The sequence below is a fragment of the Rhinopithecus roxellana genome, chromosome 11 (genome assembly GCF_007565055.1).
Source record: "Rhinopithecus roxellana isolate Shanxi Qingling chromosome 11, ASM756505v1, whole genome shotgun sequence".
Classification (NCBI taxonomy): Eukaryota; Metazoa; Chordata; class Mammalia; order Primates; family Cercopithecidae; genus Rhinopithecus; species Rhinopithecus roxellana.
Genome location: NC_044559.1, coordinates 24,862,397 through 24,877,095, shown reverse-complemented (window position 1 = coordinate 24,877,095; position 14,699 = coordinate 24,862,397). Strand labels below are relative to the sequence as shown.

The 14,699-nt window shown below is 45.4% G+C and overlaps 1 protein-coding gene across 4 annotated transcripts in view; it reads right to left on the bottom strand.

Moving 5' to 3' along the window:
* Window positions 1-14,699, bottom strand: part of PRKCQ (protein kinase C theta) — a 157,565-nt gene that overhangs the window by 5,317 nt on the left and 137,549 nt on the right. For all 4 annotated transcript variants that reach the window (XM_030940712.1, XM_030940711.1, XM_030940714.1 and 1 more), the window contains one exon: window positions 9,311-9,499. In XM_030940712.1, the coding sequence (XP_030796572.1) occupies window positions 9,311-9,499 (189 nt within the window). The remainder of the gene's footprint in view (window positions 1-9,310; window positions 9,500-14,699) is intronic.

The following is a 14,699-nucleotide window of genomic DNA, read 5'->3' as shown; positions in this document are numbered from 1 at the left end:
ATCTCTTTTGAAGTCCCGGGTGAAATGTTTGGGCAATCACCCGGTGTATCTGACTGGCAAATCCTTGGCACAGTCTCAACTTGCTCTCTCCCGCTTACTATGTGGAGGCCACTGAGGACTCTCTAGGGAAACTTGGGGTTCCGAAGTATCCAATTAGAAAGCCACTGCATGGTGGAAATAACATGACAGTCATCCGAGACACTGACTACTCACGTCGCCTCGGGTAAGTTTTCTGAGTCTCAGTTTCCTCGTGTGTAAATGAAGGGCTGGACAAGGTGATCTCTAAGGTCTGGTGAGTTCTGACATCCTCGGGCCCTCGGCTGGCATTCAAGGCTCTCTGGAGTCTGACGCTGACTCACAGGACCTTCCATTCCCTGGACCCTCTCCAGTCCAGACATTTCTGCTCACGGAAAACACCACCTGCCTTCCTGTCTCTGTCCCTCACTAATGACATTTCCATCTTGCCATGAGATGCCCTCCTCTAGTCGACTCCCATTTCCCTCCCCTTATCTTTAAATTCTGCACTATCTTTCAGGGCTCAGCTTTCACCCCCTTTTCCTTGTGAAAATTTCTTTGATTACCTCCACTGACAGGGAGCTCTCTCTCTTCTGTTCAAGTCATATTCAGAATTGATTACACCATCATACATCATTCACATCTTTCATGATTCTTAAGATTGATACATCATCCACTCCAACCAATGTTCTTTGAGAGGCAGACACTGTGCTAGATGCCTCCGTGATTTTAAAACAAATTCTAAGAAAAACAAATTTATCATCCCAGTTGTCAACTGAGGAAGCTGAGCCTCAAAGGAGCTATGCACTTTGATGACAAGCGGCCTCCTTCCCACTCATCCTGATGGATAATCTCTCATCTGCGCACCACACAACATCTTCCCTCCACTGGAGGATTAGCACATTGTATCTTTTTTTCAAGGTTGTCTTCTTTCCTACTAGACTGTAAGCTCTGGAGGCTGGGCACCACTGACATGTCTATTCCTTACAGAAGCTAGCATAGTGCCGTGCACAACATAGATGCTCAGTAGACGCCTGCTGAGGAAGTGGATAAGCTGTCTCTCCACTTGGTTTATCTGCAGATCATGCATCTTCTATCCTCATTTTATCTTGGTTGCCTCTTTTCAGCATAGAAAAGAAGCACCAAGTTCACAGTAAGATATATTTTTCTGTAGACTCAGAAAATGGAGTGGGTACTAAAAGCCTGGCTTCACCATGGTGCAATCCATGCATGTAACGAAATGACACCTGCACCCCATACATTTATACAAACTATAAAACAGCAGGAGTCATCACATGGAAAAGCTGATTGTGGTTTTAGAAGCAAAGAGAAGCTGGGCACAGTAGCTCACGCCTGTAATCCCAGCACTTCAGGAGGCTGAGGTAGGTGGATAACTTGAGGTCAGGAGTTTGAGACCAGCCTGGCCAACATAGTGAAACCCCATCTCTACTAAAAATACGAAAATTAGCTGGGTGTGGTGGCAGATGCCTGTAACCCCAGCCACGCGGGAGGCTGAGGCAGGAGAATAGTTTGAACCTGGGAGGTGGAGGGTGCAGTGAGCCAAGATTGCACCACTGTACTCCAGCCTGGTGACAGAGCAAGACTACAAAAAAAAAAAAAAAAAAAAAAAGAAGCAAAAGGAATATGTGACTTGCCCTATATCCCTTCTCCTGAAACAATGATACTAAATGATTGACCTCTGCTTCTTAAGGACATTTGGATGAAACGAGATTAGATAGATGGCGTAAGTGTCTCAGGAAGAGGCCAAAACCTCGCTCATGTTGTTCTAATGAGATGCGTCAGCAAAGTAGGCTGGAAGTAGCTGCCTGGGCCATGTGTGCTGCAGTCTATGTTTTCTATTCTATTTCTTCCAGTGAACATGTGGCATTTGTACCAAGAGGATCATGTCAATGGGCCTTCTGAGCTTGGATGTTTACCTGCAAAATTTAAAAATATATTAAAAAAAATAAAATGTGTAATGAGAAGAGCATACGGTCTCCAGCTCTGAGCTTCAATATTCTTTCCAGTTTTGCACAGAACAGCAAATTAGTATATGTTCTGCCCTGCAGCCACTCGACCCACTGAGGTCCTCAGGATGATAGTTGACCTCACAGGACGGGGGTCAGGCTGGAAGCTCCGCCCCTGGAAAGCTGCACTGAGGAAATAAAATTCTCGAAGACTTGATTTTGTTCATAAAAGCTGTCAGGATGTAGGTTTATATTGATGGGAAAAAATAGCCAGGATGTAGTTGAAATTTGTTTAAGTTTATTGGACAGTCTGTGCAAGAAAGCAGCTCCAGGCTGTGGAGGACAGCCAGCAGCAGCCCTGACAGATTATACCTGGAACCTGCCTTCCCTCTTCAGTCACTCCTCAGATATGTCTTTCTATGAAAGGAAGAGATATTTATGTTCCAGATCATTAGTTTCCCATCATTTTCAAACAAATGGACAGGACATCCTGGATGGATAAATGAGGAAGTAAAGGGTGTTTCTTTGGCAATCATCAACTGGACAGCAGTGTCCCCACTGGAATTCTTGCTGGAGCACAGCCTCTCCCAGTGTGCAATTGTTCAGTGCACGACCTGCATCCATGCCCCAGGAGGGCCAACGGCGACAGGTCTGGCACTGCTGCTGTCACAGATGCCACGAAATGCTGCTATCCTCAGCTTTTCCAGAGGACCTATGACTTCTGGGTTTCATGACATTTTTGTCGAATTCCCTAGAGGACATTTCTGGGAAATGGCATTACCTTTTATTTTTGTAACAAATGGGGCTCAAGAACGTGGGCGCTGTTGGATCAAAGCAAAGGAGGAATAGAGATAAAGCTGGAAGCCAGTTTATGGGCAGCAGATTGCATAATGGAAATTAATTTTATCAGCCCAACTGCAAGAATGTAAGGGAAGGTTCATGGAAGTTTTACTAACTCGCATGGGAAATAACAAGTCCAAACTCTTCTATGTCAACTTAGAAGAGGGGCGTCCAATCTCTTGGCTTCCCTGGGCCACATTGGAAGAAGAATTGTCTTGGGCCACACATAAAATACACTAACACTAACAATAGCTGATGAACTAAAACAAAAATCACAAAAAATGTCATAATGTCTTAAGAAAGTTTAGGAATTTGTGTTGGGCTGCATCCAAAGCCATCCTGGGCTGTACGCAGGGCATGGGTTGGACAAGCTTCATTTAGAACCTCTTTTGATTGAGAATGGTGGCTTATGCCTGTAATCCCAGCACTTTGGGAGGCTGAGGTGGGCAGATTGCTTTGAACTCCAGAGTTTGAGACTAGCCTGGGGAACATGGCAAAACCCGTCTTTACAAAAAATATAAAAATCATCTGGGTGTCAGTGGCACCCACCTGTAGTCCCAGCTTCATGGAAGGCTGGGGCTGGAGAATCGCTTGAGCCTGGGAAGCATAGGCTGCAGTGAGCTGAGATTGTGCCACTGCACTCCAGCCTGGGTGACAGAGCAACACTCTGTCTTAAAAAAGAAAAGGACTTCTTTCACCTACCAGTCCTCCCGTTTTCTTCTTTTTCCTTTATTATCTCAGTTTCTGCTCTATTCAACCAAATTTATTTTCTTCTCTTGTGGCAACTCTTTCTCTTGCCACTGAAACTCTGCAGATGACTTTTTATTTTGGTGTTTGCAAGGCATTTAGCTTTAGATTTAGTTTTGTTTTTAAATAATTATAGATTCACAGGATGTTGATAAGACAGTACAGAGACGTCCTGGGTGTCCTTCACCCTATTTCTCCCAATGATTGCAACTCACATAATGATAGCATAAGATTAGGAGCTGGCACTGGTACCATGTGTGTATATACTACTTACGCCATTTTATCCCATGTGCAGATATGGGCAACCTCCATGCCAGGCAAGATACGAACTGTTCCATCACTGCAAAGATCTGCCTGTGCTGCACCCTGAGAGTCACGCCCACCCTCCTGTCCCCAGCACCCCAACCCCAGGCAACCACTAATCCGACTTCCATTTCTATGGTGTTGCCATTTCAATGAAGTTATGTCGGTGGACTCAGAGGACTCAGAGAGTATGTGATCTTTTGAGACTGGCTTTGTGCACTCAGCACAATGCCTTGAGTTGTTTTATAGATCAATAGTGTGTTCCTTTTCATTGCTGAGTAGGATTCCAGCACACGGCTTTTTACCTTTTCTCCTCCAACTGGAAGGAATCCTTTCCTCCCACCCAATCTTTCTCTCCTTGGAAATCATCACTTCCAATTCTCTCCACGGAGTTTCTTCTGCTTACCTCTGCCCCTCTTTCACCCTCCGTCCTGGCCTGAAGCATTGCAGATCCTCAGGGTAGGCTGGATTTGGGAAGCACAGGGGGAGGCTTGCATTTATGGGCCATGAGGGATGTTGAGGGATCGTGACTCTCCCTCCAGGACTCCCACCTTGGGACTCACTTGGAGGCAGCCCCTGAGTCTGGAGGTGCCCTCACACCTTGGGTTGCACAGACCAAGCCTTGTGCTCACTTTTTTCCAGTAGGTTTTGCTGGCCCAGGCTTTGCAGTGCAGCCTCATGCTTTGGACTGAATGGCATCCCCTCAAAATGCACATGTGGGTGCCCCAGCCCACCATGTAACTGTAGGTAAGGCCTTTCTGGAGATAATTAGGGTTAAATGAGGTCATGGGGTAAGGTCCTGATCCAACAGGGCTAGAAGTCTCATATGAAAGAGAGACCAGAGTTTCTCTCTCTCTGCCATAAGGACACAACAAGAAGGTGGCTGTCTACCAGCCAGGAAGAGAGTCCTCATCAGGAACTGACGCTGCTGGACCTTAATTTTGGACTTTCAGCCTCTAAAACTGTGAGAAAGAAACATCTGTTGTTTAACCCACTCAGTCTGTGGTGTCTTGTTATGGAGCCCAAGCTGACACATTTCACACTGAGTTCATGATTACGATTGCTACATTGATTGCTACAAATGTAGCAATCGTAATAATGTTTGAACCTGCCTTTATATAAAATAACTTAATATCCAGATCCCACTAACTTATTATTATTATTTTAAAATTATTATTATTATTTTTTTGAGACGAAGTCTCTGTCGCCCAGGCTGGAGTGCAGTGGCGTGATCTCGGCTCACTGCAAGCTCTGCCTCCCGGGTTCACGCCATTCTCCTGCCTCAGCCTCCCGAGTAGCTGGGACCACAGGCGACCGCCACAACGCCTGGCTAATTTTTCAGTATTTTTTAGTAGAGGCAGGGTTTCACCATGTAAGCCAGGATGGTCTGGATCTCCTGACCTCGTGATCCGCCCATCTTGGCCTCCCAAAGTGCTGGGATTACAGGGGTGAGCCACCGTGCCCAGTCCCCACTAACTTATTTTTACTGTTGTCAGCCTTTTTAAAAAAATTGGTTAATTTTGAGATTAGCTTTCATTTTATCTGTGTTTGGTCATTAAAAGTGCCTTTAACTGGTTGTTGAGGGAGTTTTCTAAGCTATTGCTTGTTTGGATCACAGTCAGAAAGTGAAAGCTGAATGGAAGTCTCAAATTTTTAAACACCTTGTTCCTTTACCCATGGGCTGGGGATCTTGTGAGGGCTTTGTCAGCACTTCTCAGATTCAAGATCTTGATTTTCCAGGGAGAGCCCTGGAGTTGCCTCCAAGTTTCTAATGCCCAAGACAAGTTGTCACTTTTATTAGAGAGGTGGAAGTGTATTCCCTTTACATTTAATTCTAAGTCCTTCTTCAAAGGCAAAAAAGTAGATTGGTGAAAAAAGATAAGCCTGCTAATATTTTTCTAGTTTTTAATTTAGAACCCATGGATAGCTTCCAATGTCGAAGGATCTTCTCCTATTCCCATTTTCAATACAGCACGAACAAGGCTAAAAATTATTTCTCTAAATGATGATTATTTTTTAACCAGCTGACATATGAAATGCCAGAAATCAAAACAATGTTTCTTCTAAAACACCTGCATTCTTGGTCCACTTCCTTTAGATTTGCTAGAATCCTTTTTTTTTTTGGGGGGGGGAGGGGGGGACAGGGTCTTACTCTGTCACCTAGGCTGGAGTGCAGTGGTGTGATCATGGCTCATTGCAACCTCCACCTTGTGGGCTCAAGTGATCCTCCCATCTCAGCCTCCTGAGTAGCTGAGACCGTAGGCGCCAGCCACCACACCTGGCTAATTTCTATATTTTTTTGTAGAGATGGGGTCTCGCCATGTTGCCCAGGCTGGTCTTGAATTTTGGATTGCTCAAGCAATTCTCCCACCTTAGCCTTTCAAAGTGCTAGGATTCCAGGCATGAGCCACCACACCCGATTTAGATGTGCTAGGCTCTTGATTACAGTGATGGGTCTTTTTGACCCAAATATTTGCTGCGACAGCTCAGTATATGTAGGTCCTTATTATTCTTCTATGTATTTAGCATGTTGTATTGACATGATTAATTTGATTCTACAACTTGCTACACTCATACACTGTGGAGAGAATTTCGCATCCTCCAAAAAGGCCAACTCTGAGTCTATCTAGAGTCCAGAGCTTTCATGATGGCTCTCAGGTGTTCCTATGTCTCCACATGGGTTTGCCTTGGGAGCGCCTGGCTCACACCTTGTGATTCTCAGAATCCAGTTTCCATTGGTAATACCGTGCCTGTATTCTCGATGGATCCTGAGCTACCACGGATGGGATGCTGAATTCTGTTTTGATGGTGAATTCTGGAGATTGCTGCTAAGATGGTAATAGCCTGCACTCTCAGAGTTTGTTAGAGTGAAGAAGTCAACAATATTTTCAGTGGACAGTGGGTAGGGCAGGTTGGGGACAGCTGGTCTGTAGGAATTTTAAGTACAGTTGACCCTTGGTGAACCTGGATTTGAACTGCACTGGTCCACTAATATGTAGATTTTTTCAATCAAATTTATACTGAGTGTGCCTGCCTCTCCTGCCTCCCTTCCACCTCCTCCAACTCTTTTGCCTGTGCTACTCCTAAGACAGCAAGACCAACGCCCCCTCTTCCTCAGCCCTCTCAACATGAAGACAATGAGGATGAAGATATTTATGATGATCCACTTCCACTTAATGAATAGTAAACACATTTTTCTTTTAATTTTCTTAACAAAATTTTCTTTTCTCTAGCTTCCTAGATTGTAAGAATACAGTATATCATACATATAACAGGCAACACATGTGTTAATTGACTTCATGTTATTGGTAAGACTTCTGGTCAACAGTAGGCTATTGGTGGTTAAGTTTGGGGACTCAAAAGCTATATGCAGATTTGTCATTGCATAGGAGGTTGGCTCCTCTAACTGCCGAGCTGTTCAAAGGTCAATTGTACTGGCTGATACAGGTTTGGCTTTGTGTCCCCACCCAAAATCTCATCTGAATTATAACCCTATAATCCCCATGCATCATGGGAGGGACCTGATGGGAGGTGATTGAATCATGGGGGCGGTTCCCCCCCATGCTGTTCTCATGACAGTGAGAGTATAGTTTCATAAGGGGTTTCCCCCTTCCCGCTTGGCCCTCATTCTCTCTCCTGCTGCCCTGTGAAGAGGTGCCTTCTGCCATGATTGTAAGTTTCCTGAGGCCTCCCCAGTCATGCAGAACTGTGAGTCAGTTAAACCTCTTTCCTTTATAAATTACCCAGTATCAGGTATGTCCTTACAGCAGCACGACAACAGACTAGTACACTGCTCAAGACAATCTGCTGGGCAGGAAACCAACAGTGAGAGAGTCTTGCAGAATCAGCTTTGGTACAGTATGTAGGCTAGGGACTGGATTGAATGCCTGTATCTCAAGGGTTTCAGCCAAACACATCTGCAAGGATAAGTATTTCTGCAGGACCTAGCAGAGTGCCTCACTGAAGTCTCAGCATCAGCCATCCTCCAGTTCAGGGGTAGGAGGCCGCCAGCTGAATAAGAACTGTCCTTTCTGCTCATCCTCTTTCCTCTCTCGGCTTCTACCCAGTAAGGTCTGAAGCAGAAACTCAGGACTTAGAGAGGAAGAGAACAAGAACACAGTCAGCGAGGGTGGGACAGCACTGTCTCCTCCAGGAGTGAGCAGCTGCCAATCACAAGCTCCGAGCAGAGGGAAGGAAGCCGGAATCCCAGATTTAAAACGAAAATTTATGTGATGAGGCTGGGCATGGTGGCTCACATCTGTAGTCCCAGCACTTTGGGAGGCCGAGGCAGGCAAATCCCCTGAGGTCAGGAGTTCGAGACCAGCCTGGCCAACATGGTGAAACCCGGCCTCTACTAAAAATACAAAAATTTAGTCAAGTGTGATGGTGCACACCTGTAATCCCAGCTACTCAGGAAGCTGAGGCAGGAGAATCGCTTTAACCCGGGAGGTAGAAGTTGCAATGAGCCGAGATCATGCCACTGCACTCCAGCCTGGGTGAGGGAGTGAGACTCTGTCTTAAAAAAAAAAATTATGCGATGAATAATATCTTGGACTGGATGTTTTTAATTGTCCCACTGAGACAGTGTTTCATAACGTAAGAGTGGCAACATGTTGTCTTTTATCTAAGAGTGGGCCAATATCTAAGAGTCATACATCCTGTCCAAGTTTTCAACCAGAGGCAGGGGAAGATGAACCGGACTGAATATTTCTAATAAAGAACTAAGGGAAACAAAAAACTGAGTTTAAAAAAAAACAAAAAACAAAAACCTCTATATAACATAAATGCCCATTTTCTCCTGCCTCACCCTCCTGAGTAGCTGGATTACAGGCATGTGCCACTACTCCTGGCTAATTTTGCATTTTTAGTAGAGACAGGATTTCTCCATGTTGGTCAGGCTGGTCTTGAACGCCCGACCTCAGGTGATTCGCTCACGGCCTCTCAAAGTGCTGGGATTACAAGTGTGAGTTACCGCACCTGGCCTAAATGCCCATTTTCTTTCTTTTCTTTTTTTTTCTTCATTGTTTTGGAGACAGGGGTCTCAACACATTGCCCAGGCTGACCTCAAACTCCCAACTTCAAACAATCCTCCTGCCTCAACCTCCCAAGTAGCTAGAAGATTGAGTTTTAAGTCACAGACTGTGCTTGTTTAATGAACCAACTACATCTCCAGGTGAGGGTATTCAAGGTCACGGAACTGGTTCGTGGGCCCTTATTTTATAACTGACGCACATGAGGGTTTATCTTACCCTCTTTTTGACATTTAATGCTCATAATATTGGTGCCTCTATTAAAACACAGATGGCACATATCCCATTTAAACCCAGTTCCATATAATCATTGTTCGCCACGTGCAAGTTGGAATCTAAGAGGAACCAAAAACCGACCAGAAGACCTAATGCTTATCTTATGAAGACACTCTTGGCTTCACTTCTTACCTTCACCAGAAGGTCCTTTGCCTCCTTCTCCAGCCACCGTGGGTAAAAGGGATTGTCCATGCGGATGGAGTGGAAGAGCTCCTCCTCGTCCTGCCCGTGGAAAGGCGACTGGCCAATCAGCATCTCGTAAAGGAGAACCCCGAAGGACCACCAGTCCACAGAGTGGTTGTATCGCTGACCCAGTAAGATCTGCGCAGCCAAAAGGCAGACACGAAATTAATAGGAATGAGGCTGAGGAGTGACAACCCTTCCTGAGCGTTCCAAGGCCACTCAGTAAATGGTGGAGGATGGTGTGCGGTTGCAACAAGGATCACCCTGAAAACTATCTCGTCAGAAGCCAATGACTGGATAGCAATGTCTACACAATGCTCACGTTTTTGAGTTTGAGTCTGAGCAAACACTTCTTAGTTTCAATTTGTACTTTTCCTCTGGTTGTAAAGAAACAATGAAACGATGCCATTCGTTTTTATTTTCCCATCAGTGACATGAGAACTTAGGTAGCAGACACTGAACCTAGGAAAGCTGATATGTGTCTAAAGTTCTTCAGTGGCTCTGGTGTAAGCCTCGAAACCAAGCCTTCGTGCTTTGCTGACGTGTACTGTCCTGAGTCTTTGCATAAACTCTCTGTAGTAATCAAGCATCCAAAGAGGCCATCTGGACAGTTCCCTTCCTTAAAGCCTGGCTCTCTATGACCGTTCAGTTCAGGAGGCACAACTGTAATCACCGATAGGCAGAATCAAATTGTGTCCTGTGCCAGGAAAGAGAACCGAGGATAGCAAAGTGCTCAAATCTAGGCCAGGTGCAGTGGCTCACCCCTGTAATCCCAGCATTTTGGGAGGCCGAGGCGACTGGATCACCTGAGGTCGGGAGTTCGAGACCAGCCTGGCCAACACGGTGAAACCCCATCTCTACTAAAAATACAAAAATTAACCAGGTGTGGTGGTGGGAGCTTGTAATCCCAGCTACTCGAGAAGCTGAGGCAGAGGTTGCAGTGAGCCAAGATCATGCCACTGCACTACAGCCTCGGCAACAAGAGAGAAACTCCATCTCAAAAACAAAACAAAACAAAAAAACCCCAAAGCACTCAAATCGAGAAATGAGAGATCTCTCAGAGCTACCTACAGCTCAATAGCGGGGTCTGAGTCTATCTGTTAGGGAGGAGGATTTAAAGTCTGGAAACCTACCTAATATTTTGAAAGATTTCTATCCTTTCACCAACCCACTCTTCTGGCAAAAAAGGCTTTGTATGTTCATCTTTCAATGAATTCCTTTTTGGACGTTGGAAGGTAGAGGGCACATGCCATTCTGCTCAGCGCCTGACATCCCAACAAACTGTGCCTAAGCTTCTCTGAGATGCTGCATGGTAGGATCCATCCATGGATGCAGAAATAAGGAAAATGTGCTGGTGGGTAGATTACCAATGGAAATAAAACCAGTAGGTAGAGGAGACAGTTGCACTCGCTTGCTCACTGCAGCATCATTCACAATAGCCAAGATATGGAATCTAAGTGTCCATCAGTGGATAAATGGATAAAGAAACTGTGCTATATATATACAGTGGAGTATCAGCGCTGAAAAAGGAGAAAAATCTCCATTTGCAACAACATGGATGAACCTGGAAAACATTATGTTGAGTGAAGCAAGCCAGGCACAGAAAAACAAATACTGCAAGATATCATTTATACATGAAATGTAAACACATTGAATTTATAGAAGCTGAGAGGGGCAGTTGCCAGGGTCTGGGCGGAGGGTGGGGAGGAAGGATAGGGAAGGCATTGAAAAAAATGTGGTACAACCACACAGTGGAATATTATTCAGCCTTAAAGGAGAAGGGAAACCTGTCACACACTACCTGATAACATTATGCTAAGTGAAATAAGCCAGGCAGGGAAAGACAAATACTGAATGATTCCATTTACATACGGTACCTAAAGTATTAGTTGAGGTTTTTGCCCTGACTTTCAGTGAAAAAAAACATAATTACTTCTGCACCAACCTAATAGTTAAATTCTAGAGACAGGAAGTGGAATGGTGGCTGCCAGGAGCTGTGGGGAGGGGGAATGGGGGTCTAGTTTTTGATGGGGACAGAGTTTTGGTTTTTCAAGATGAAACCCTTCTTGAAAGGTTGATTGATTGCAAAGGAGATTGATTGCACAGCTATACAATACACTTAATTTTATTTATTTATTTATTTTTGAGATGGAGTCTTGCTCTGTCACCCAGGCTGGAGTGCAGTGGCACAATCTTGGCTCAGTACAACCTCTGCCTCCTGGGTTCAAGCGATTCTCCTGCCTCGGCCTCCTGAGTAGTTGGGATTACAGGTATATGCCACCATGCCTGGCTAATTTTTGTCTTTTTGGTAGAGACGGGGTTTCATCACGTTGATCAGGCTGGTCTCGAACTCCTGACCTCAAGTGATCCACCCGCCTTGGCCTCCAAAGTGCTGGGGTGAACCGCGCCTGGCACTATTTTTAACATTACTGAACTGTACACAAAAATAGTTCAGATGGTAAATTTCATGTTATGTGCATTTTCCCACAATTAAAAACAAAACACTGGGACATAGTAGTGGCACATAACATTTTTTTAATGGAAAAGAGGGAAAAAAAATCTTTGTCAATTCATGACTGCTGCTCCAAGGATGAGTTGCAGGCAAGTTGCTTTTGGCCAAAACAAAATGGAGAAGGAATAATAGGATTGAGGCACTAAACTTAAAAGCAAGACAGTCGGACTCTTTTGGGGTTGAACATCTGTTCTACCTTGTAATGTGTTCGGGCTTAGCTGGGTGCATTTGTGAATAGACACACGTAAATACACACACACACACACACACCCGCAGAAGGTATTTTGTTGTTGGCACTACTCATATCAAATGGAATTTTTCTCTTCCTTCTTTAATGGGGCCTTTGGAATGAGTGGCAGAATTGTAGCACTGATGGCCTCGGAAGGAAAATGACACTGCAATTCCAGCCATTCTCCCAGCACGTTGGGAGGCTGAGGCGGGTGGATCACCTGAGGTCAAGAGTTTGAGACCAGCCTGGCTAACATGGCGAAACCCCGTCTCTACTAAAAACACAGAAATTAGCTGGGTGTGGTGGCACATGCCTGTAATCCCAGCTACTCGGGAGGCTGAGGTGGGAGAATCACTTGAACCCAGGAGGTGGAGGCTGTAGTGAGCTGAGATCATGCCTCCGCACTCCAGCCTAGGTGATAGAGCAAGACTCTGTCTCAAAAAAAAACAAAAAAACAAAAAAACAAAAAAACAAAAAAACAAAAAACCTAGGCATTCCAATATTTTCTAGGAAAGCCGCATTATCTGATGTTGGTGAGCTTTTTTAGATGGAACAGATTGATGTGCTTGGCAAGCCCATCTCTGACCCTCCACCACCCCGGGCCCCCTCCTGGGAGACAGATCAGTGCTAAGTGAGGTCCAGGGGTGCTGTGCAGTGTCTCTAAGGCAGGCTTGCTAAACAAATAGAAGAACAATATCAACAGCAGCACAACAGTTTTGCTGACTATATAAAATGTCACGGGCTCTACTTCTGGCTTAATCCCTTCTAGCATAGTTTCGGGAGGCCCCTTTAACCCACTCACTTCACAAATGAGAAATTTGTGAGAAATAGGAATCATATCTGGCCCGCTTTTTACAAGCTTCTTGTGAGGATCCAATGAAAAGTTGCAAAGTCAAGATGATTCGTCTTATGGGACGACTATAAATGCTATGATAAATATCTGTTTTGATGGTGTGCTTGTCCCTATTTCTGAAAATAAAGATCGAGTTGCAAACAGAATTTTGCAACCTGTTACTAATTTCCAATATAAAAATGCTACTTGCTACTCTTACCTCAATACTAAAGTTTACTTTATAATTTAGAAAAAATAGACTTTGCCTTGAGGAATCATCTGGAAGTAGATCCAAGGAGAATTATAAAGAAATTTAAGATGCACCCAACACAATCTTTGCTCAATTTGCTGGGCCAGGGAAACATGCAATTTCTGAGACTTGCCACAAGGCGGCGTCAAAGCAAACAGAAACCATATATCTTTGTAAACAACTTCATTTTGGCAGGACAAACAAAAAGAAAATTTGGAAGGACAGGAGACAGCTGTGGTGGAAATTAAGCCTTCAAAGCTTGGCACTGTTAGTAAAAAAATTCCGTTTTACCTCAGGAGGAAGAAGCAAAATGCAAACTCACACACGCAACCGAGTGTTCACCTCAGGAATACTGACACGTTAGGAGTTTTGCAGACATTATGTCTTTTATCGATAAGAAGCCCCCGAGCTAGGCACAGTTATCCCTCTTCTATAGGGGGTGATGACTGGGCTTAGGCCAAAGGTCTTATTTAAAGTCTCCTAGTTAGTGAGCTGAGAGCGACGTTCTGAATCTGGTCTTTTAGGATTTTACTACGTGACTGGTCTCAAACTCCTGATCTCAGGTGATCCGCCTGCCTTGACCTCCCAAAGTGCTGGAATTATAGGCATGAGCCACTGTGCCCGGCCCATGCTCGATTTTTAAAGAGACTGTGGTGGAGAAACACTAGCAAGGGTGGCCCCTTTCTCTGTCAGCCCTGGGACCTCGCCTCATTGTGATCTCTTCTTCTGTTCTTTTTCCTCCCTCGCTTTGACCCAAAGAATCAGAGGCACAGCTCAAAATGCACAATGAAACCTGAGAAAGCACCGAGAGAGGAACAGTGGTTTTACCAGATGCCGGAGCAAGCCACATCTGTCCTCCTTCAGCCTCAGGAGCTGGGACGTCGGGTCTGGACAGGTGGGGCTCTGCCACCACCATGTGCAACTGGGTGAGTGCTGCCCCCGCACTCAGGGACCTCCCGGGGCCAATACCAGTGTGGTTTCCAGGCGAGTGCTGCCCCCACACTCAGCGACCTCCCTGGGCCAATACCAGTGTGGTTTCCAGGTGAGTGCTGCCCCAGCACTCAGCGACCTCCCGGGGCCAATACCAGTGTGGTTTCCAGGGAACTCTGACTTTCTCCATGCATTGCAATCCCAGCTGCATTTACTGAGTGTCTAGTGTGCCACAGAAAGTATGATGCTTCCGGCTGGGTGCAGTGGCTCACGCCTGCAATCCCAGCACTTTGGGAGGCCGAGGTGGGCGGATCATGATGTCTGGAGATCAAGACCATCCTGGCCAACATGGTGAAACCCCGTATCTACTACAAATACAAAAATTAGCCAGGCGTGTTGGCAGGCGCCTGTAGTCCCAGTTACTCCGGAGGCTGAGGCAGGAGAATCGCTTGAACCCGGGAGGTGGAGGTTGCAGTGAGCTGAGATTGTGCCACTGCTCTCCAGTCTGGCGACAGAGCAAGACTCCGCCAAAAACAAACAAACAAACAAAAAAATGCTATTTCCCTGTTTAACTGCGTTCCTATT